General features: G+C 38.1%; 1 protein-coding gene across 4 annotated transcripts in view; it reads right to left on the minus strand.

Annotated features, from left to right (window-relative positions):
• arhgap9 (Rho GTPase activating protein 9) overlaps positions 1 to 21,957 on the minus strand; it is a 42,623-nt gene that overhangs the window by 11,545 nt on the left and 9,121 nt on the right. For 2 of the 4 annotated variants that reach the window (XM_087801856.1, XM_087801855.1), the window contains exons 2-13: positions 20,692 to 20,750; positions 16,090 to 16,388; positions 14,598 to 14,796; positions 14,142 to 14,524; positions 12,401 to 12,484; positions 9,379 to 9,627; positions 9,229 to 9,315; positions 4,922 to 4,987; positions 648 to 788; positions 472 to 570; positions 276 to 337; positions 1 to 88 (exon numbers count right to left, since the gene is read on the minus strand). In XM_087801856.1, coding sequence (XP_087657982.1) covers positions 1 to 88; positions 276 to 337; positions 472 to 570; positions 648 to 788; positions 4,922 to 4,987; positions 9,229 to 9,315; positions 9,379 to 9,627; positions 12,401 to 12,484; positions 14,142 to 14,524; positions 14,598 to 14,796; positions 16,090 to 16,305 — 1,674 coding nt within the window. In that variant the 5' untranslated portion in view covers positions 16,306 to 16,388; positions 20,692 to 20,750. Of the gene's footprint in view, positions 89 to 275; positions 338 to 471; positions 571 to 647; positions 789 to 4,921; positions 4,988 to 9,228; positions 9,316 to 9,378; positions 9,628 to 12,400; positions 12,485 to 14,141; positions 14,525 to 14,597; positions 14,797 to 16,089; positions 16,389 to 18,028; positions 18,047 to 20,691; positions 20,751 to 21,957 lie in introns of those variants that run through there. The other 2 variants (XM_087801857.1, XM_087801854.1) reach the window with 2 other exon arrangements.

Below are 21,957 nucleotides of genomic sequence, written 5' to 3' on the forward strand. Positions count from 1 at the left end.
CCAGCTGGCAGGAGTCTGAGACTTTGGGTCTTTGAAGAAAACTAGACTGTTTCCGACCAACACCACCCAAGATGGACTCCAGTTTTTCCTGCAGTTTTCAGAGAATGTTGCTCTTATTGAGAAGTACTGATACATTCACCAGCAAATGTTCCTTGTTGCAGTGTATTTAGGGTTTATGAGTGTCATGACCTTTTTTACCAGCGTGGACATTATGATATTATTGAGCAAGTCAGGAGTTATTTCCTTCAAAATAAAATAACTTCCTCTAATCTAACCTGAGTTTGCGTCCTCCTTCAGCGATTTTGGTTTTGTTTAGCAGTCCAGCTTTCTCCAACTCCTGTGGAACAATGAAAACCTCTCAAATTAGCTAATGCAAAGAACTTTAATAAACATACATTTCATTACGAAACGACAAATTATTTTCCCTGTTCTAGGAACACATTCATTCATTCCATTTCTTCTTCTACTGACCGGTCTTCTGCCGTCGCCGTCCGGCGAGCTGTCCGGTGAAGGAGGCTCCACGACGATGTTGGTGATGTTGCAGGAGTAATCTCTGCACTGCTGGACGAGCTGAGAGACGAGAGCGAGACTACAAGGTCAGGTGATGTTCGCCACCTTGAGCGGTGGCTCCACATGAAGAGTAATACCTTGCCGTTGTCAGGCAGGATCATAGACTGAGAGTGGCTGAGCTGCTGCTTGATGTCATGCAGGAGTTCGGATTTGTGAGACTGCGGGTCGACATGGTTGAACGTGCACAAGGTGTCGGAGGAGACGGCGCGCTGCATGCTCTTTGTTGTGTGGGAAAGAGGAAGGGTGAAAGTTCAGATAACGCATACACCCTTCTCTCACATGTCAACTTTTGGTGAGTACACTTGATGATACAAACATTTTAGTATCATGAAGGAAGTGACCGACCGTTTCCTCTAGTTCTGTTTATACAGTTACTGTTGTCAGGGGCCATAACGAAAAAAAGTAAAGTAAGGTAAATCTAATTAAATCAACTTAAACAGGCTTAAATTATAATGTATTGTATTGTATACAAGTTGTTTATTTTTTTTAATCTGAAGTAAAAGCATGTTTAAAATCTTTTTTTTTAATCGATGGGCGACAAATCCTCGTAAAAATTGCGGACAAAAGTCCTAAAACAAAAGTCCGTCGGTCATAGTTAGAGTTGAACAAGTAATGAATAAAAAAAAAATAATGTGTTGAATCTACATTATCTTTATGATGAGTTCTCTTCTCTACAGTCAAAGGGCTGCATATGACCCCTGGAACGCATTCGGCTCTAGGAGTTTCTTTGGAGACTATTTACACCAGGACTATCAAACTCAATCAAACAAGGACCAAAATAATATCAACGTCTAAGTTTCGGGCTAGAAAAAACATTTGTTTGCGAACAGTTTTTCCCATGTTCTCCAAATATTCACCTACCAAAGTAATCTTCCTTCTGCATTAGTTGAATCCTCTAAAGAGTCACAATGTCACCATGAAGTTCCCAATTTCAATCTAATCCGTCCCACCTATGTTTTATGAGCCTCACTGGACTGTTCAACTTAAAAAGGAAAATAATGTTCATCTGTTGGCGACTTATAAAGATGCCTTGTTTGAGATGAGGAACAGACATTATGGATGTCAAATATTAGCCAGAGCGTAATAATATTAAAACTAAAGTAAATTAATGTGTTTGATGAAGGAGAACAAACTTAGATAATTAGGATGAATTAAATAAATGATATCTTTCCCACAAAAGGAAAAGTATCAACAGTATCATAATTATTATTAATTATTAAAACTGAAACTTTGGTTATTGCTACTGATGATAAGGTTCCAGGGTTGAGTCAGTACTTGGGTGACTTAGGTCAGTCTGTCAAACTGAGCCTGAGAAACCTGGGTGTTTTATTTGATAAAGACATGTCAGTTCAAAACTGCAGAAAACGGACTAGAAACCGTTTCCTTCAATTGAGAAAAATCTCTAGGAAAATGTTATATACAACATAATCTGGACCTTATAACCCATGTGTTTCTGTCTTCTCATTTAGACTATTGTAATAGTTTATTTTGGTATCTAACCAAGAAGGAGCTGTCTCGCCTACAGTTCATACAGAACTCTGCAGCGAGAATTCTGACCTGCTCTAGTAGAAGAACTCACATTTCTTCGATCCTTAAATCTCTTCACTGGCTGACAGCTTCTTTCAGGATCAACTTCAAAATTCAAGTTCTTACTTTCAGATTTATTCATGGTCAGACCTTAAATGAGTGATCTTATCCAGCCTTACACCCCAGCTCGGGCTCTGAGGTCTGTGGATCAGAATCTACTGATGGTTCCTCGCACACGGTTCAGGACCAGAGGAGAGAAATCCTTCCAGGCTGTTGCTCCTAAGCTTTGGAACAACTTCCCTATCCCTCTGCGCTTGATGGATCTACTGACTCCTTCAAAAAAACATCTTAAGACACTTTTATTCGTGCAGGCTTTTCCTTGATTCTCCGAGACTCCTGTGTTTGTCACGGTGTTATCTTGACCTTTTAAGTATATATTTTATTGAGTATTGTTATTATTGTTTAAGCGCTTTGTGTCCCTGGTCTGGAAAAGCACTCTATAAATATAAATGACTTACTAACTTACTTACAATTCCCCCTATATCATACAGTACAATACAGTCTTTGTTACACATTTAAACCCGGAGTTGACATAGAGATAAAAAAGTAGAGTCAACAGCTTTATCCTTTTTACTGTCGCGTTGATCACAAGACGTTTCTGAGGAGCAGATGGAAACAAATCGCAGAAATCAATAGTTTCTGCTCGACTTTCTTAGAAGTGCAGGATGACGCAAATGTCGCGGCGGCACTAATGCATGCGCGCATCTTAAACTGCGGAACGTGGAGGGTGACACTTCATGCAACATACAAATGTGCGCGGTCACATGAAAACATGCAGATCTGGCAGGAGTGCAGATGCAGCCTTAATGAACTTTTCTTTTTTTTTTATAGCATATCTGGAGAATTAATCAGCCCGAACATCCCTGCTAATGTTTGCCATCTCGTCATCCATGGGGGATAAACATTACGAGCAAATCTGCTCCCTTGCAAAGAGGAGGCCTTTAAAAAGAGCTTATAAGCACCAGCGCCCACGCCCCGCTGTGATGCAACATGTTGCAGTGTGAAGAGCTTGGGTAACAACCTTTTTTAACACCATGAGTTGCGATTTCACCACCTTGATAAGCATAAACGCTGATCTCAGAGAATGGAAATACTATAGCGGCGTTCAATTAATTCCGCAGCTTTACAGTGGAAGTGCCGTTTTGCAAATTTTCCATCCATTGATTTTCATGAGGAAGCAGCGTTTATGCTGATGAAACGCTTTTGATTTATGTGTGGGGAAACTTGAGGCAGGAATTCATTCATTTATCTCCAGATAGGATGAATAACGGGCTACTAAGTTTTTACTGAAGGCTCCCAAAATTGTTTATTTTTAGTATGTATTTATTCATTTATTTGATTGATTTTACGTGTATTTATTAATGGATGTTTGTGTGGATGGATGTGTTAAAGCTGCTGGACAAAATATTTTCTCATCCAGGGGATCAATAAAGTGATAAAGTCTGTCTGTCTGTCTGTCTGTCTGTCTGTCATTCTGACGACATGGGTTCAAATGCTAAGCTAACATACATGCTAAAGTAAAGTTAAAGATATATTTAATACATATAGTTGCCATTTAATAATTTTTATTAATGGTCGACTAATGTGGATTTAAGCGTGTCTTGAATTGATCTTTGACCTCTATTGTTCTAATCAGTATGTGTATGTTCGTACAAAACTGGAAATTAGAAAAGTACTTAACTGAAAACATTTTTTATTTCTGGAGATGAAATCTTGTTTACCATAACCGCACCCACTCTGCTATGATTGGTTAAGTATCGGGGTTTGTCGCCTCGTGTCATCAATCCTGAAAGTTTCCAGTGGTTACAGCTGGCTGAAGGAGGAGTGAAGTCATTATTACGTCATTATGGACTTGTAACATCTCTTTCGCCGAGATTTCAGACGGGGGAGAACTTTATGAAGTAATGAGTTCAAAACATCATCCTCATGAGGGACTTACCGCATCTCAGAGAGGAAGACTTCAACATTTGAAACATGTGAGTGAGTCAGGAGAGTTGGAGTTCAGATTAGTTGACCTTTAAATGTTTGGCCCATGATAATTGTAAAGAATTTTCTCTGCTCATGCCCTTTTTTCAATTTAATCCGACAGAGATCAGCCCATCACCAGTGAGGGGGCGAATAAGCCAATCATGGGGCATACAATGAAGAAAAACAAACAAGAGGAAAGGTATTTCTGTTAAATCATGTGTTCTGCACCTCTTCTTAACACCTGTAAAATATCTTTCATTGCTTCCTCTTTTCCTAGGTTAATCCAACCACCATTACCATGGCGACCACAGAAACTACAAAAGCAGAAAGCAGGGCACCATAGTCTAGTTATTATTAGAAGAATAAAGACCATAAAACAGATTTCAGTTCTTCAATGTATCCAGACATGTTCCCTGTAGAATGTAACACATTTTGTATTCCAATTTAGGATGATTTAAGTCCATTGCAAAGATAGGCATCTGGTGGACAGTACATCTCTGTCTTAGCTAACAAAGCTAATTCTTTACAACCCTAGCTTCTACACTGACCCACCCTCTGTAAACGTGTGAAAAGTTACTCCCCAAAGAAGAGGAACGCTGACTGCAGTCACACTTTCTCAAGAGATAAACAACTCCCTTCTCATTTTCTTCTCTTTTGCCATCAATCACTAGAACTACTTTCCACCGCCAACAGACCCCTGTTTTATCGTTTTCATTTTTCAATCACTTTACTTGTCATATTAGCCAGAGGTAAACTATTTGAAATTTAAATCAGGAACATTTCGAGTCAAGTTCACCTGTTGCATGTTCCAGTCACCATCCGTGCTCCTTGGATGACTACCAAACAGGAAATCTGGTGACAGCTACGTGAAGAAGAGGAGGAGGATTTAACATGAGGAAAGAGAGAGAGAGAGGTCACCTATGCCACGATAAAGTTATTCAATTTCTGGCTTTAATAGTTTTTTGAACATGATTTTATTTTTCTAAATCAGCCGACAAATGAAAGCAGGAAGTCGTTTAGCCACTAAGACAACACGTGTATCAAAACCACATCCTCTCCCCCCTTGAGACCCTTAAATGTTTTGGTTTTCAAGCAAAACTACACACAGCAGCACAAAACAATGAACCAAAACTTGAGCTCTGTATCAACACCATTGTAAACGGCTAAAAAAAAAGCAGAAGCAACTCAACGTGCCAGAACATGCCGACAACACAAACCAAAACTTACAGCTCTTGTGTTCATCGTCCCTGAATCCCAGTCAAACAGTTCAGGAGGATATTCAGAAGAGGAATCCATGGAGTCCACACTCGTGTGTTTCATGACACTACTCGTCAGAATTAAACCTAAACGTCCGCCTTATCGGAGTACGCTTGTACTTCCCTTTTCTGAGAGGGAAGCAGCCTCGCCAGCAAGGTCTTCTCTTCATTATGTTGCTCAACCAGGAAGGTGCAAATCGTACAAGATAAACTCAAATATTTAACAATGTTGCAATGATAACCACAACCAACCTGACAACATTTCTCCCATTCGCTCAGATGGACAGTGGAGATTATTTTTCACATATTTTCCTATATTTCAGAATAAGATTAAGGTTTAATATTCCACAAAGTAAAAAAAAAAGTTTAGTTTATCATTGAATCACTTTTTTCTTTTTTCAAACACACTATAACACAGTTTTTTTTTTTTATCGGTTTCTTTTTTTTAGTATAGCTAGTGCTAATTAAAAATGTTATGATTGACATCCATACACTGTGTTTAAAGCATTCCATGAACCTTACAACATTTTCTCATATTTCTTTTTAATTTGACTTTCACAATTTTTGCATGGATAAAAAAAAAGAAGAGTACTAAATGAAAAAAAGTTAAATATATATAGAATGTTGATGAATTCAAGTAAATAGTCAAAACATTATTTAATTGGCTTGAAAAATTAAAATCGTAGTTAATGGAATTTATCAAATTCACAAAACTTTTGTATATATTTGTTTTATTGTTAAATTACTTAATTTTGCTTCGTAAAAATAAAAGATGATAAAGCTTTTCTCTTTTAATTAAATAGTTTAATTATTCTCATACAATGTTGTATCGATTTTCACATTATAAATATTATGTGACCCAAAATATCATTATTTATTTGTTTATCTCACCTTTTAAATAATTTAAATATCACATCAATTAAATATTGAGATGACATCAATTTTTAACGGTATCACATTACCTATCCAGAGTAGCTAAAGGGCTTTTAAAAAATCCAACAGTTATCCTTCAACAGCTGGTGGCGTCAACTGTTGAAAACGAAGTTAGTAAAACAAAGTGTTTCATAAAATCATGATGGTTCATCTGAATTAATGTAAAACAGACAATTACATCAGGAGTATTTGGGCATATGCTCACGTTGAGTCTGGTGAAATCAACACGTCGCGACTTCAAACGACATCCCTGACAGTTTGCTGTCGCGTGTGATCGAGCGTCACTTGGGTTCCATCACCTGCTTCTTCGCCAAATGTCACGCGGCACATATACGTGCATTATATATCATCAGCTGAGCAGCTCTTTGATAAAACATGTACCTGAGAATATCGAGTGACATAAATAGGTCGCAGGGCAGCGTCTCACACTCACTTGATGGGAGAATCCAGCCTTTGATCATGTGGACTTTTTTTTTTTTTTTTTCCTTTTTGATGAGCAACATTACATTTGAAATACTGACGCAACGACGGGATAACGCAACCTCTAGATGCAAAATGCTAATCTCTAACAATCTGAATCAGGCAGCCTCTGATGCTTCGCCACAGCGACGTCATCGATGATTTGGACGACGGGTCAATCTGACAGCTGCCCCGAGGAGCTCTCCGAAATCTTCACATCTGCAGCAACAGCTGCACTTCCGCTTTAGTAAATAAATGAATGACGAGGAGGAGTGTGACGACACCCGCGGGGTCATGACCGGCATTAGGGCTGATACCAAGTTTCTGTGAGTGGTTTACATTTGGTGATATTTAGTCTGGGATTATTTAAAGCCTCCTCAGCACCCCCTGTGTTACTCTAATGGCCCGTGTTCATCCACTACACGCATTACCTTTTTTATTCTGCTCGTGGATTAAGTCGAGATATAAAATATAGTCGTGATTTTGGCCAGTAAATGATAGAGTGAATTCTTAAAATGTAATCCCACGTTTAATTTGGCTTTACTAGGCTCAAATCTGGTGCAAAGTCTGGACACACTGCCTGAACTTTGGGTGACAAATTGTGGCTGGCACGGATTTTATAAATAGAGGCTGAGTTAAGACGTGTTTGGACTTCAAATCCATTTTCTCTGATTAGACGGCCGGTGTGTGAAAGCCTGGATGCTGTTTAACCTATAATACCACTAAAAAAAAATGTTTTGTTAGTGCATTGAATTTTTATGTCTAACAGCTGAATCTTGAATGTTTTATTTGTCCAACTTTCTGCGTATGCATCTGTATCCCAGATAAAACACCTGGAAGACATAGCTTCTCCACTTTATTCAATTTGAAAATCAATTATTAATATACTTTTTTCCATACCATTCTTTTAAAAATTCACTGCTAGAATAATTAGGAGCAAATTTAGATTTCAGGTTGTGAAATAAAATACAGTACACATGTTGCATTAATATTAATATCATTTGGATTTTATTTCTAAATTATGCATAAAATGTCATAGATTCTTTGATATTAATTTAATGTAGTGTACATTTTCCCCTAATTTGTCCTTATAAATGTTGTCAGTGTATAAAGATAACAACAAATCCTTTGTTCAAAACATCCCAAGACAATGTTTAAAAAGCCTTCTTCTACTCTACAGAAGCGCATTTTAGCAACTCTTTTGCTGAGCTGCCATCATTCAAGTGAAGGTTGTCTGAGGACAAGCATCTTAGATGAAAAACAACAGCTTTGAGTTCATATCTGGGCCGAGCTAAATGTGCATTGTTGACCAGCAGAACTCTCGAAAACATCAGTGGTCTTGAATTAATAAGGCCTTGTGACAAAGCTTTGACTTCCAATATAGACCTGGAATAGAAGTCTATGCAGCAACAGGAGACAAATAAAAACATTTTCAAGAAGGAAAGCACCTTTTCTGGTCTGGCAAACCAACAAAAACAGAAATCAGAGAAAACATTTTTTCCCCCATATCATCATTGTCTTTTTGGTCTTTTTTATAGAACCTCCATCCAAAGGTGGTGGCAAGATCTTTGTTAGACACAGCAAAATTATTCCAAAAGTTTAAAACTGCAACTGATGGGAACACTTTGGTGGTTTTGAAAATGAAAATCTGGATCCTTTAGAGCAGGGGTCTCCAAACCGGTCCTCCACGGGCCAGGGTGGTGCAGGTTTTTGTTCCAACCGATCAAACTTGTACGGTTTAACCAATGAGGTTTCATCTTAAACAATCCGCTGATTACACTCGGGTTAAAAAAGTTCCTCTTGATTGGTTGGAACAAAAACCGGCACCACCTTCGAGGACGGTTGGAGACCCATGTTTTATACTCATAGATAGTTTAGACACATTGAGTTCATGTTACTAGAAATTATGATTTTAAATTTTCAAAACAAATGTGTCTGCATGGAGGAGATCTGAGCTCTCTCTTTTTTAGTTATTTTTACTGCTTATTCCCTTACAGGGGTCGCAGAGGAGTGAGCCCATTCCAGCTTGACACCTTGAACAGGACGCCATTCATTCATTCATACCTATGGCCATTTTCCCAAAGTTCCCAATCAACTTGAGACTATGTTTTTGGAGTGTGTACATGATGATTTTTTCTTTGTGACCTTGAATTAAGACAAGACCTGTTTAATTTAACTAGAATTTCCTAAGGTTCTGCACTTCATCATGCTGTATTTACATGATTCACCAAGAACCAATGTTGAAAATCATAAACGTTTGTCATGATCATTAAAAGAGTTGCCATTGGTTCAGCACTGTAATGAAACTGGATTAAATGGAACCAAGCATAGGGTAAGACTTCCCTCAAAAGTGCTCCAGGAGTTTATAACTCCAAGATCCCAGCCGGAAATAATGAAAGTTATAAAAATAACTGACATAAACTATAAATATCAGTAGACTGTTCGTGGACCTTACCCTGCGCATGGTTCCATTGCTTGCAGCAGCAAGAGGAAGTGAAAGGTGATTTGCTTCTCTGGGCAGTGTTTGCATCATGCCGACCTCCTGAAACACAATGACAAAAATATGAGATCATTTAATAAAAAAATAAAATCTTATACGTCTTACTCTATTGGTGACGCCTCCGCGGGCTCGTCGGGGGGGTTTCCACGACCTTTCCTTGGTGACGCTATTGACGTAGAAGCATCTCAGCGACGAGGAGTCCAAGTACTGTTCCCAAAGATCCATGACCTGAATGGGTCTCTGACCGGGACAGGGAATCGGAGGCTCCTGCGAGGAACGTTTTTCTTCTTGGATTTGATTGTAAAGGGGGGATTCCTGCCAGGACAGCTGCGACAGATAAGACTCTGTCGGGACCTGAAGGAGGGCAAATGTGTAGAATAGTAAAACCATCTTAACAGAATAACCCAAACATAAGACTCTAAACCAAACTTCAAACTCAAGGCCCCACGAAGGAATTGTACTGTATGACGCTCGCAGGCGTTTGTCTCAATATCAAAGTGAATTTTTTTACATGATGTAGAAGGCAAAAGATTTAATGGGTGTTTGGTGAAGGAGGATGAACTAAGCAAAGATTATTTCTACAAAAGTAAAATAAAATATCGCAGAGTACTTTAATGGTTTGAACTCTTTGTGTGATTGAGTTTAATACCTTTGCTCTAAACTATCGTTCGTTCATCCGTCTTTATATTTTAAATGACTGGATGATGCGAAGAATGGACTTTGATAACATTTTAGGAAATGTGCCCATAATGTGCATATTAATTATTATGATTATTATATAAAGTGTTTTCCATCATCAAGTCAGATTTCCATGAATTGCAGTAACTATAGAGGAATAAAGTTGATGAGCCATACAATGTTTTTGGGAAAGAGTAGTGGAAAATGGACTGAGAGCAGAAGTCAGCATCTGTGAGCAACAATATGATGCAGAGAACTACAGATGCAGTATTTGCTTTAAGAACGTTGGTAGAGAAATACAGAGAAGGTCAGAGGGAGCTGCATTGTGTCTTTGTAGATTTGGAAAAAGCCTATGACAGGTATGCAGAGAGTGGAACTATGTTACTGTATAAGGAAGTCTGGAGTGGCAGAGAAGTATGTTGGACTGGTGCAGGACATGTATGTTGGACTGGTGCAGGACATGTATGTTGGACTGGTGCAGGACATGTATGTTGGACTGGTGCAGGACATGTATGTTGGACTGGTGCAAGCTGCGCTGTAGGTGTGACAGAGAAGTTCAAGGTGGAGATGGGACTACATGAGGGTCCCTGAGTCCCATATTGTTTGCGGTGGTGATGGACAGAGTGATAGACGAGGTTAGACAGGAATCTCTATGGACGATGATGTTTTCAGATGACATTGTGATCTGTGGTGAGAGCTGAGAGCAGGTGGAGGAAAATCAGGATAGGAGATATGCTCTAAGGAGAGGAATGAAGGTTAGTTGCAGCAAGACAGAATATATGTGTGTGAATGAGAGGAACCGAAGTGGAAACATGAGGCTACAGGGAGTGAAGATGAAGAAGGTGGAGGATTTTAAGTATTTAGGGTCAACAGTCCAAGACAAGGGAGATTGAGGAAAAGAGGTGAAGAAACGGCTTCAAGCTGGGTGGAATGGGTGGAGAAAAGTGTCATGTATAATGTGTGATAAAAGAGTATCAGCCAGAATTAAAATAAAGATATACAAGACAGTGGAGAGAGCAGTGATACTGTATGGTCTACAGACACTGAGGAAAAGGCAGGAAGCAGAGCTGGAGGTAGCAGAGATGAAGATGTTGAGCTTCTCTTTGAAAGTGACGAAGATAGATCAGGAATGAGTCAATGAAAGGAACATGTTACATGTTTTGGAGATAAGGTCAGAGAGAATGAGATGGTCATGTACAGAGAACAGATAGTGAGTATATTGGTAGAAGAATGCTGGGGTTCAAAGGTCTAGAGGAAGACCAAAGAGAAGGTTTATGGATGGAGTGAAAGAGGACATGAAGTTGGTTGGTGTGAGAGAGAACAGTGTTAGATGGAGGAGGTTGATTCGCTGTGGCGACCCTTGAAGAGAGCAGCCCAAAGGAAAAAAAAGAAGAATAATGTAGTGAAAGAAATGCAACTATGGTTTGTCGCTCTAATAGGAGATTAATTTGGAAAAAAACTGTCATGAAAAGAGACTCACTTATATGCTCCTGTGGGATCCAAAGTCTAATGGAATTTTTGAATTCCTGTGTAAAACTAGAATTTGTTATGTAGATTTTTAAAATTATTTTATTTTTATTACTTATTACGCACATTTATATTATGATAACATGTTTTGAACATAATTATTTTAAGACTTAAAATGTTTCTTTGTGCTATCTTTTGTTTACTTGTTGCACGCCACAGAACAAGAGTACAAGGTGGTTAAATTAAAAATTCAATGGGCCACCCCTGCCCTAAAGGGCCATTTACGATGAGTGGTGGCCCCAAGCCTGCCTATTTAATTCTAAACTTATGAGGACTGTAATCTGGGGAACAATATTATGTGATAGATATGTCATATACTTTATCATAATGTCCTTTAGTTAGCCTTATATTTTAAAGGTCTTTTCATTTTATGCCCTCGTTCATCAATGTACTTTTTAATAAGATGCTGCTGCCTCACAACCCAATAAAGGATGAAAAACGACAGCACCTTCAAGAGAACCATTTGGATACTAGAATAAGCAACATCTTCAAGTCCAACTCAAGGATGTCGTTGATTTCAAAATAGGGCTGTGAATGTGGAGGACAAGACGCCATACAAAATCCTCTTCTACTCCTGATGTTGGATTAAGGGGGGTTATTGAGAGGCGTGTTCTTCGTCCAATCCAACAAGTCATGAAATAGACAAATCCTGCGAAATTAATTGGAGGGAACTTGTACTGAAGATCATCTCTCCATGAAAAATAGCAATGACATGAATTCCCTGATTGAGTGGTCAGCTGGTTCAACCCTGTTATATAACACACCGCCAGTGCTGGTCAATATGGATTGTTGACCTCGTGTTAGAAAAGATGGTCATCCATTATCAATTATTCAGGATGCTTCACATGTTTTAGACGCATGCACAGACATTGTTAGTAAATATAGAGTTTTATTTTGCATGCATGACGATCTGTATAGTTACTTCTCTGTGGCTCCTCCAGTAGAATGGACTGGAACAAGCAAAGGGTTCACTGATGTAGGAGGTTTCTGGCCCAGTAGTTGCTCTCTGTCATGTGCAAACATCTCAGTTAAATTCTTTATTCAAACCATCATTATCGACATATCGCTGTGTGGCTGCCACCACTGGATTATGTGGCTGGCATCTGTTTTGAGATATGAGGTCACCATGATGAGCAGTTTTTATCTGTTGCTGTGTCACATCCAAGCTTTATACAAGATTTATAATTGGTCCCAAAGCAGAGGTTTTCAGATTCCAACTTTACAATTGTATAAGTCATTACCTCAATATTTTCTGAAATTTCAATGGGACCAGCTGAAAAAAAAGGTTGGGGATTTTCCGTCACCTTCCGGATCAAGGAACATGCTGAAGGATTTGACACTTTATGTTGAAAGAGCACTATTTCACTGTGCTGTTCTCAGGACAATTTCCAAATAACATCACAAGATCGAGTCTAAAAAAAGTCTCCAAACTAAGTATTCCGAATTGTTTTGGAGTTTCTAAAGAAGATTGTTTGTGACCTGTTGAGCGGGAATCTCAGATATTTCGACACCACTTCAATGAATGAGTGTTCTTAAAAATCTGCAACTAATGATCTCATTGGAGACTAACAGCCAGTCATCATTAAGCTTTAATGTAGGATAAAATTGTTTACCAATATGGTCGCAAGTGAGCGGTTTGGTAGAGTTTTTTCCTATTAACATTACTTTGTTGTATTTTGATGTATTTAATGTATTTTAATAACCTTATAATGTACACTTTTTTCCAAGCTTGTGACATGTTCAAGGTCTTGCATCTCACCCAAAGTAGCTGGGATAGACTCCAGGCCCTCTCCAACCCCAAGAAGAGATTCAGGGTTAGAAAAAGGATAAATGAATAAATGACTATTGCTGTCTGAATTGCCTGGGTCCTTTTTATCTTGATGTCTTAGGAAGTAGTTTCCCCGGTTTCTATCGCTGTATTGTTCAACATGTTTGTCAGTTTCTTTTACAACTCATTGTAATGCCAATGAGAAAAAATGACTTCCATATTTACCGTTTATCAACCTTATCCATCTAATACCGTATATATATAATTTCCCATTGATATTTTCTTCTTTTACTTTGCATCCAACATAACTGCAATAGTGCACAAATTATGTCTAGCTGATGGAATTAAGACCCGAAAATGGCGGAGATAATCCGTCCCAAAGGTATTAATGACGTTCCATAGACAGACTGACACAAAAAGTGCTGCCAATTTTTTTTTTTCTTCTAGCAAGCAGCTTTAGAGCCTCCAACTAGTTTAGACACAGGAGTGGGATATGAAGAACCTTTACTTCCCTTCCTGTTGCCTTATATAATCTCTGATGTAACGCGGTGATGCGCTGTCGTCATGACAATAGGAACTTGATTGCAGCACTGCAGAATTTATTCAGGTCAAGTACAGAAGTTAATCAAAGAACACGTCAGTGACTGTATCTGGGATTGTTCCAGATTTTATCGTTTCATTTCAAGTTGCTTTTTGATCTTCCTTTAAGAAATGGAACGCCAAATTAATTCATGAGATCTGACATGTATTTGAAGAATATCAAACTCTCTATTCCTTGTGCATATGGCAGAGAGTCGTAAGAGAATGGCAGCAGAAAGTAGGTGGTACTGTTAGGGATAGAAAGTGGAACACTGAAGCGACATGGATCAATCAAGTGGTCATAATCTCTTCCTACCTGCAGGTGGTTTTTCTTGCAGGCAGACCCCACCATGTCCCACTGGCTGCTGGACTTCCTCGGTGTCCTATGATTCGCTCGGGTGCTAATGCCTCCGCCCACTTCATCATACGGGTTCTCCATTATGTTTTCAGGAAGGTTGCTGGAACTCTGGCTGCGTGTGATCATGGGCACCACTCTGGGGTTCGGCGATTGACCTGCGCCACCGACTGAAGACCCTGGAACGGCGAGGTGACCCGAAGAGGAATCTTTGGCAATGGCGTTGAACCCAGAGAGCGGCATTGCGGAAAAATGGTCGCCACCATTGTTGGTGTTGTTTTCCTGCCTGTGGTAGGCACTGTTGGAGTTTAGGTTCTCCATGGAGCGGCAAAAGAGTTTATTCCCTGTGAAAAAAAATGATACAACTTTTACTTCTTACATGAAATGGTAACCCATCCCTTCGCTTTTACAACATACCTTGGCGCTGATTATTCTGCGCCAGGACCATCGGACTTGGGGTGAGCGATACTTTTGGCGGTGTTCTGAAGTTTGAGTTGAGGGAGGTGGACAAGATCATGCGCTGAGAAGAGGGCATCGGTGCGATCGGCACTTCTGTCACATAACTGGCAGGTACGTACAGTGGCTTTGTTTTACTTGCTGCTCCTATCCGTCTCACCTTAAAATGAAGAAAGACGGTTAAATCATTTAAATAAAAAGTGGAGATAATATTTGTGGTAACAAATATTATTTTATTTGTCATGAATAAAATAAAATATTTAAATGACAAAAACAATATCTGTATGACTAATATGAAAATAGGTTTAACATTAAACTGAATATTATCTTTAAATACATGTCAAACTCAAGGCCACAACTGCATTTGTAGTTAAGAGTAAATAAAAAAAAAACTATCAACATCAATGCATGTAAATATTGTAAAGAAAAAGAAAATACAAATTAAATATTAATGCATGAAAAATGATTATTCCTATATAAAAATTATTTTGTTTTGCATTATTCCATTCTCAAAAAAGGTAGATAGAAATGTATTATTCAATAAATTCAGATTAAGTTTAACTAAGACAAACGAATGAAAATTTAAAAAAAGAAAATTAAATGAGAATAATTAGCAAAATTAGTAAATTGTAATAAGACGTCAAAGTAAACCTAAAAATGAAGTTTTCTTTTATTTATAAATTCATCATTTGCTACAATGTCCCCGCAAAATTTAAAATGTTTAGCTTCAATTAAATAATCAATACAATATTTTTCTAACTTTTTTCCATCAGTGTTCATTTCCAACTGGAAAGATTACTCTACTAATTTAAGGATGAAAGACAATTTGGAAATAAAATTGTCTTAATCTTAATTTTCATTATATTATAATAAGAAATTCTAAACTCTTCTTTAATTATGATTTGTTTTAACCGGACGTTTAGTGGCCATCAAGAAGTATTTTTGGCGCTTAGTCTCCATGGCCTCTGAAATTCTACCACATATCGTCCTGCTTCTTGTTTTCTTTTTTAAGAAACGTTCCTGAATGATTCAAGACTTGATGGAGGAGGGCGGAAGCTTTCACAGAAACTGCAAGTGTCGGAAATAGCCGGAGTGGACAATGTGGGTGTTTTGTTGTTTTTATGTGAGGCACTTTTGGATGCATCTATTTATAAACAAAGAGCTGTGGGAAATAAACACAACTGAGAGTTTGGTGTTCATTGTTTAAGTTAACAACGATTATCCGTTTTTAATCAATCATCAAAGGAATTAGTTGTATGCAAAGTAAATAAATGCAATAGTAAAAACGCTTGTGTCAGATTATCTTCCATATCTATGTTTATTTTATATTTACGCTTTATTTACAATTATTGTTGTTGTAATTTAACTGTCAAATATTTGTTTATACTTGCAATTTTGGACATTGAGTTAAATAAATAAGCAAATAATAATAATAGTAATAATATATTCTCACCTGCCACCAGTCAGCATTGGTCTTCTTCAGGAGAATGAATCTCTCTCCTTCTCTAATGCAGACTTGTCTTCCATCAGCGCCGCGGTAGTTGTAGTCGTACTGGGCCTCCAGGACCACGGTCCCACTAGGGACCCCGCATACCGTCACCGCCCTGTTGTTCAGGGTGGGTGACGGACTGGACTGCCCGACAGAACGTCTCCACGTATTGGACAGCATTATTCTTCTTGCTGGTCCTCTCAGCAAAGTTGGGTGGAGATCAGGTGAGTGCACGGCAGGTGAGACTGGAGCCGGGCCATCATCTGAAACAAGGAAGAGGCATCTGTAGTTTCTGTATTTGCCGAGACCTTTGGACTGATGCTACTTTCAAAACTCTTATAGGAAACAAAAAAAGTGTGGAGAATGAAACAAAAAAGAACACCAAAAATAGAAGCCGCTTCCATTTCTCCACCTGAGCCAACATGACCGAGCTACACCCGGCTCTCTGCTGCATTGACCCACTTACATAAGCGGAGATCAAACTTTCCACCAGACACATGGTAGCGCAGCGTTTTCTGTAAGCACTTCGGCACACATGCTAACAAAAGTCAACACATCATAATCGTTTGAGCCAACACCGGTCGTGGAACCTAATTCAGGATGAAACTAGAAACTAGTTTGACAGAAACTAAAGAGACAACCAAGAATACTTTTACAGTTAAAAAAAAAGGAAATCTAAAGTGAAATCTTTGATCCAATATTTAGCACAAACAGCTAACTATGCTAACAAACGTATCATCAGAGTGCCCTGCTGGTGCCTGTTTTTTTTTTTCAACAAAAGTAAAAAGCTTGGAGTCAATTTACTAAATAAAATAATGATTATGAAGTGAAAAAAAGTGACTGTTTTTAATTTTGTACATATTTTTACAGAGTGACAAACTTAACAGCCCCAAGATAATTAAGAAAAGGCCAAATAAAAGTGTCTTAAGACGTTTCTTGAAGGAGTCAGTAGATCCATCAAACACAGAGAGAGAGGAAGATCGTTCCAAAGCTTAGGAGCAACAGTCTGGACGGATTTCTCTCCTCTGGTCCTGAGCCGTGTGCGAGGAACCATCAGTAGATTCTGATCCACAGACCTCAGAGCCCGAGCTGGGGTGTAAGGCTGGATCAGATCACTGATTTGGAGTAATTGCAGTTATTTAAGTGATATATATTTTTGAATTATTATATGTAACACATCTCCCTCAATCCATGTTATCTTTTTCCGCCTTAAAGCCGTATACAAGTCGTCACACAGACAAAAACAAACCAAAGACTAAAATTCAGGCTTAGGTTGGCGTTTGTTGTTACATATTAATGTTAAATAATTTCCATCAAACAGACCATTATGACTGAGTTTGACACAATCTAAGCACAGTGACACCTCAGCTGCATAAACAAAATTCTTCGGTTGACGTCAAAATCTCTCAAACAAAGTCACTGGCACCTTCAAGTGTTTTTGTGATGATCCTGTGAGTGATGAGGGAAGACAAAAGCTCCCTGGGAGTGAAAGATTGACGATTTTGTAAGCTAACCTATTTGGATGTGTGTTAACAGCGGGAAAAGAAAGGTGTAGTGGTGGTTTAGTGGCATACAAGTGAACCTGTCAGTTTAGGAAATCAAGAAAGACAGGTCACACTGGAAGACGCCAGAGGCAAGTGCTGCAACTCAGCAAAGCTGGCTTGTACTTGGTTCCATTTATTTTCATATATCCTGTTCATTTAGCGTCACCTGTAGTTTTTGACAAAGATGACAAAGATTTTAAGATTAAAATATCATTGGTTCAAACAAGCACCGACACTAAATTAAAATGGAAGGTAGCATGTTAATTTCAAACCCTTCATTTCAAAGTAAACATGATTGAAGTGCCATGAAAACGTGCCAAAAAGTCTTAAATATTAAATAAATATTGAGGAACACTTACAGCAGGGTGGGTGATGTGTGGTTTTTGTTTCTCCTCTTTTTTGACGAAGATGATCGGAAAAAAAATAACATTAAAAAGGAGAAGCATTCCTATCAACACATCTAATGTGTGATAAAGGACAATATTCTGTGTGAAGAATGCGTCAAGTTAAACAGGAAAGACTTTGACCACAGCATCTACTGTCATATCCTGTCTGAATTCTCTTGAAGCTGAACGGTTTGTTTACAAAAGAGTCTCTCCGTCTATTATACTTAAAGGGGAGTGTAGGACGCTGTAAAAAAAAAACCTGTTTTAAGTTTTTTTTAGATGATTTCCCTCCAACAATTTTTATAACTATTTTAAAAAGAGAAGAAAAGAGAAGTGTACAAAGATTCAAAATAAAGTTAATGGACAAACCCATGTTAATTTCAAGCACATGAGCGCCGCTGCATTAATATGTTCATGCAGGATACTCTTTAGACTTTATCACACTCCTTAACTCAGGTTACGAGCTCTGTGTTACACTTCTTGTACATTCATTATTTACATTTTGGCTCCATTGAAATGGATTTCCAAGAAACTGGCATCTGAAACTAGACTTTAAAACTTTTGACTTAGTTTGTCTGCATTTGATCCATTTGTATTGTATTTCTATATCAAAAGGATTCTCTCAGTTTAGGTCCATTCCAGGTAATAGGAGCTGGTTGTGAAATCCGTAAGTAGATATCATCAAGAGGTCTAGTTGTTGTAATACCCGTGTTCATGCGTACACAAACTATAGTTTTATTATTCACATGAGTCCTTTGTTGAGCGTAGTGAACCCTCCAAAATGTTTTTTTCTGTAGGCAAGTGGCCCACTTTATCATTTCGTTAAAGATTGAATTATTAAAGTTCAATTTTAAGCCAACGGGCGTTTATACTCGGTTTTCAGTTCCGATTAACTGTTTGGGGAATAAAAGCCAGGAAATCTTTAAAGCGTAGAAAATGGGAGAATTAAAGGTATTAATAATGAGAATGAAACAACAAGTTAATGTTTCAGTAAAATGTAATAAATAAAACATTTCTCAAATATATTTTCTCTATATTTTTGCATTTAGTCGACTGTAAACTGCCTTTTTTTTAAACAATGTCTATTCTGAAAGTAGGGACATTTGTTTTGAAATACACATCTGTTCAGGTGGTTTCCTGGATTAGCTTTCGGTCACTTTGTGTCACAAGAAGGTGGACTTTGTCACAGCCATCGTAAAGTTGCATTTAAACGTTTAATAACAAGAATAATATCAAACAATGTGATTGGTCGATACATTAAATGTGTGACAGACTTGGTTTAATACATGGTCTACCAATATTTTCACAGAGAGACAGATTGAATGGGCTTCAAATGTGTGATGATACATTTTCTTAACCTGACATTGAATGAATAAATGATTTTAAATATATGAAGAGGAACATCATTAACCTACTCAAAATTTGAATGAAACTGGCATTGGTTAGCACAAAACTTCTCCACAAGTATGTAAAATGATCTTGGCATTTGATTTTCAATTTCTTGTAAATCTAGTTATCTTACTTTAAAAGAAATAAAGAAAAACTTTAGATAACAGATGATGTGGGTTGCATGAAATCTGATAAAAGTTGTGACCCTGGTCTGGAAAAGCGCTATATAAATAAAAATTACTTACTTACTTACATTTGATGAGTGGAGGCCAAAATAGGAACACCGACATAATACAAGGAGTTGTCTTATTTGGAAGTTTGAAGTAAAAGCAGTAATATCTTGATCCAGTTCAACACATTATCGAGAACAATTTAAGGAATAAGCACTGTCACTAAACATCTTTTCTTTAAAAAAAAAATGTGTGCGTTATGTTTAGGAACTTTTGTTTTAACCATTAAACTGTTGTTGTGTGTTTTATATTAATTGCTTCAATAGCACCATGTGCTGCATTAAACTTACAAGGTAGCTGTTACGACCTTTGAAATATCTACTGTATTCTTAGAAACATGGTGGAGATTTTGTTGCTTTTATTGTGTCCGGTGAACATCACATTACTCATGAAGACAAGGATAAGGAGAATGGTCAGATTATTGATTAGTTGTGTACCCCATCAACAAACACAACCCAATATCAGTGAATATAAGGAAGGACACTTTACCGAGAAACCGCAATGGCCAGAGTTCTGCAGCAGAACAATGAGGAACTTCAAAAACAGACTGTGAATAAAGGTCAGAAAACGGGTGTCGTGTAACCGTTTCACTCCCAAAAAAGCCGTTTGTAGCACTGAAAAGGAAACACCAGACTGTGTTTGAGTTGCTCAGATGGCGTTGAGGAGGACACAGTCATACACATGGAGTGGTCCATATGGTGGAGTGCACACAGTCACAGGCTCTGGGTGATTAGAGACAATAATAGATTCCAATTTTGGATGAGAACACATGAGATTATGGTTTGGTATCAACAATGCACAGGGGAAAATGGAGGAGAGGCACAAAAGAGACTCTAAAAAAGTCTGTGGAAAATGTGATTTGTGTGTCTGTCTGAGCTTGTTCCTTCACACTTTGTGTGTGTGTGTGTGTGTGTGCATGGGAGAGTGCGGGGAAGACGTGCAAAGTGGAGATAGCATGTACTTGTGCGTGAAAGCAGAAGCGACGTAGGGAGAGGAGCGACGAGAGCAGCAACTCACCATGGTCCTGATTTGAGAGACGTCAGGATCACTCACTGGATTTAACTCGGCAGATGAACCTGAAAAGGAAAAACCAGTCAGATTATCGCTCTTCGCTGAACCCGTTTCCAACTCTAAGTGAAGTCATGCTTTCACCTGCTTTGTCGCTTGATGAATTTTAGTAACATAACCAGAACAGATTGATGCAATTTGGCAAAAGAAAAAAATACACTAAAACTAGGCACGAGTGTGTCTGGAGTTTGCGTGAAACACTCACACTTCCCCCTCTCTCATCAGCACCAACACACAGTTGGTTAATCCCACCGACTGAAATTATCTCTCCCTCCTCCCTCCACTCTGAACCCATGCTGACCCCACCTTCTCCCGACATGTTCTACAGAGGAAACAGAGTTGTGAGTGCATCCCCCAGACTCTGAATGAAAGTGGGGAACATTTTTGAGAAACGCAGCAGGAGAAAAAAAGCAGGACTAAAAAAAAAAAAAAGACTTGCATCCATTTATAGATGACCAGTCCTGGAGATTGATTAATTCATTGACCCACACGCATGGACATATGTTTGCTATTGAACAGATGCGTCGTGGAGCTTCCATGTGACAGGTTACGTAACGCACCTACATTATGTACACTACCCATAACTACACTTGACTAACAGATGCTCTTTTATGATTCTAAGTAAGTCATTTATATTTATAGAGCGCTTTTCTAGACCAGGGTCACAAAGCGCTTAACAATAAAAAAAAAAAAAATACTCAGACATTGGTGAATTCAACAATGGGGATAGAAACACATTTATTTATTTAACAGAAATGATTGATAGGATGTCCGTTAAAAGATGGACAAACAATGGGATGAACTCTGAAAAAGGAAAAAAGTATATTCTGATTCTGAAAGAAATCGCAAAAAATCAGACATACAGTAACTGTGTCATTCCAAATGTAATATTATTTTTCTACTTGTTAAATTTCATTTAAGATTTTTTTAAAGCTTGTGGCCAAAAAAATACATTCATTATTGTAAGATGTCCTCGAAAATTAAGTCTACGTCACTAACAACAGGCTTTTTTTTCCCCTTTGAAAAGTCGAGCACATCTGTTCTTCAGCCACATTTCTTTCTTTTCTTAGAAAGCAGAAACACTAGTGGTATAATTAGTGTACAATTGCATTTGTAGCTCTTGTTCTAGTTTTATATTTTACATGTATATATTATTATTAATTTTCTAGAAGGACAAATTAAAGGACAAACATTTCAGTTTCAGCCCCTGGGCTC

The sequence above is a fragment of the Callionymus lyra genome, chromosome 10 (assembly GCF_982586985.1).
Source record: "Callionymus lyra chromosome 10, fCalLyr1.hap1.1, whole genome shotgun sequence".
In the NCBI taxonomy this organism is placed as follows: domain Eukaryota; kingdom Metazoa; phylum Chordata; class Actinopteri; order Syngnathiformes; family Callionymidae; genus Callionymus; species Callionymus lyra.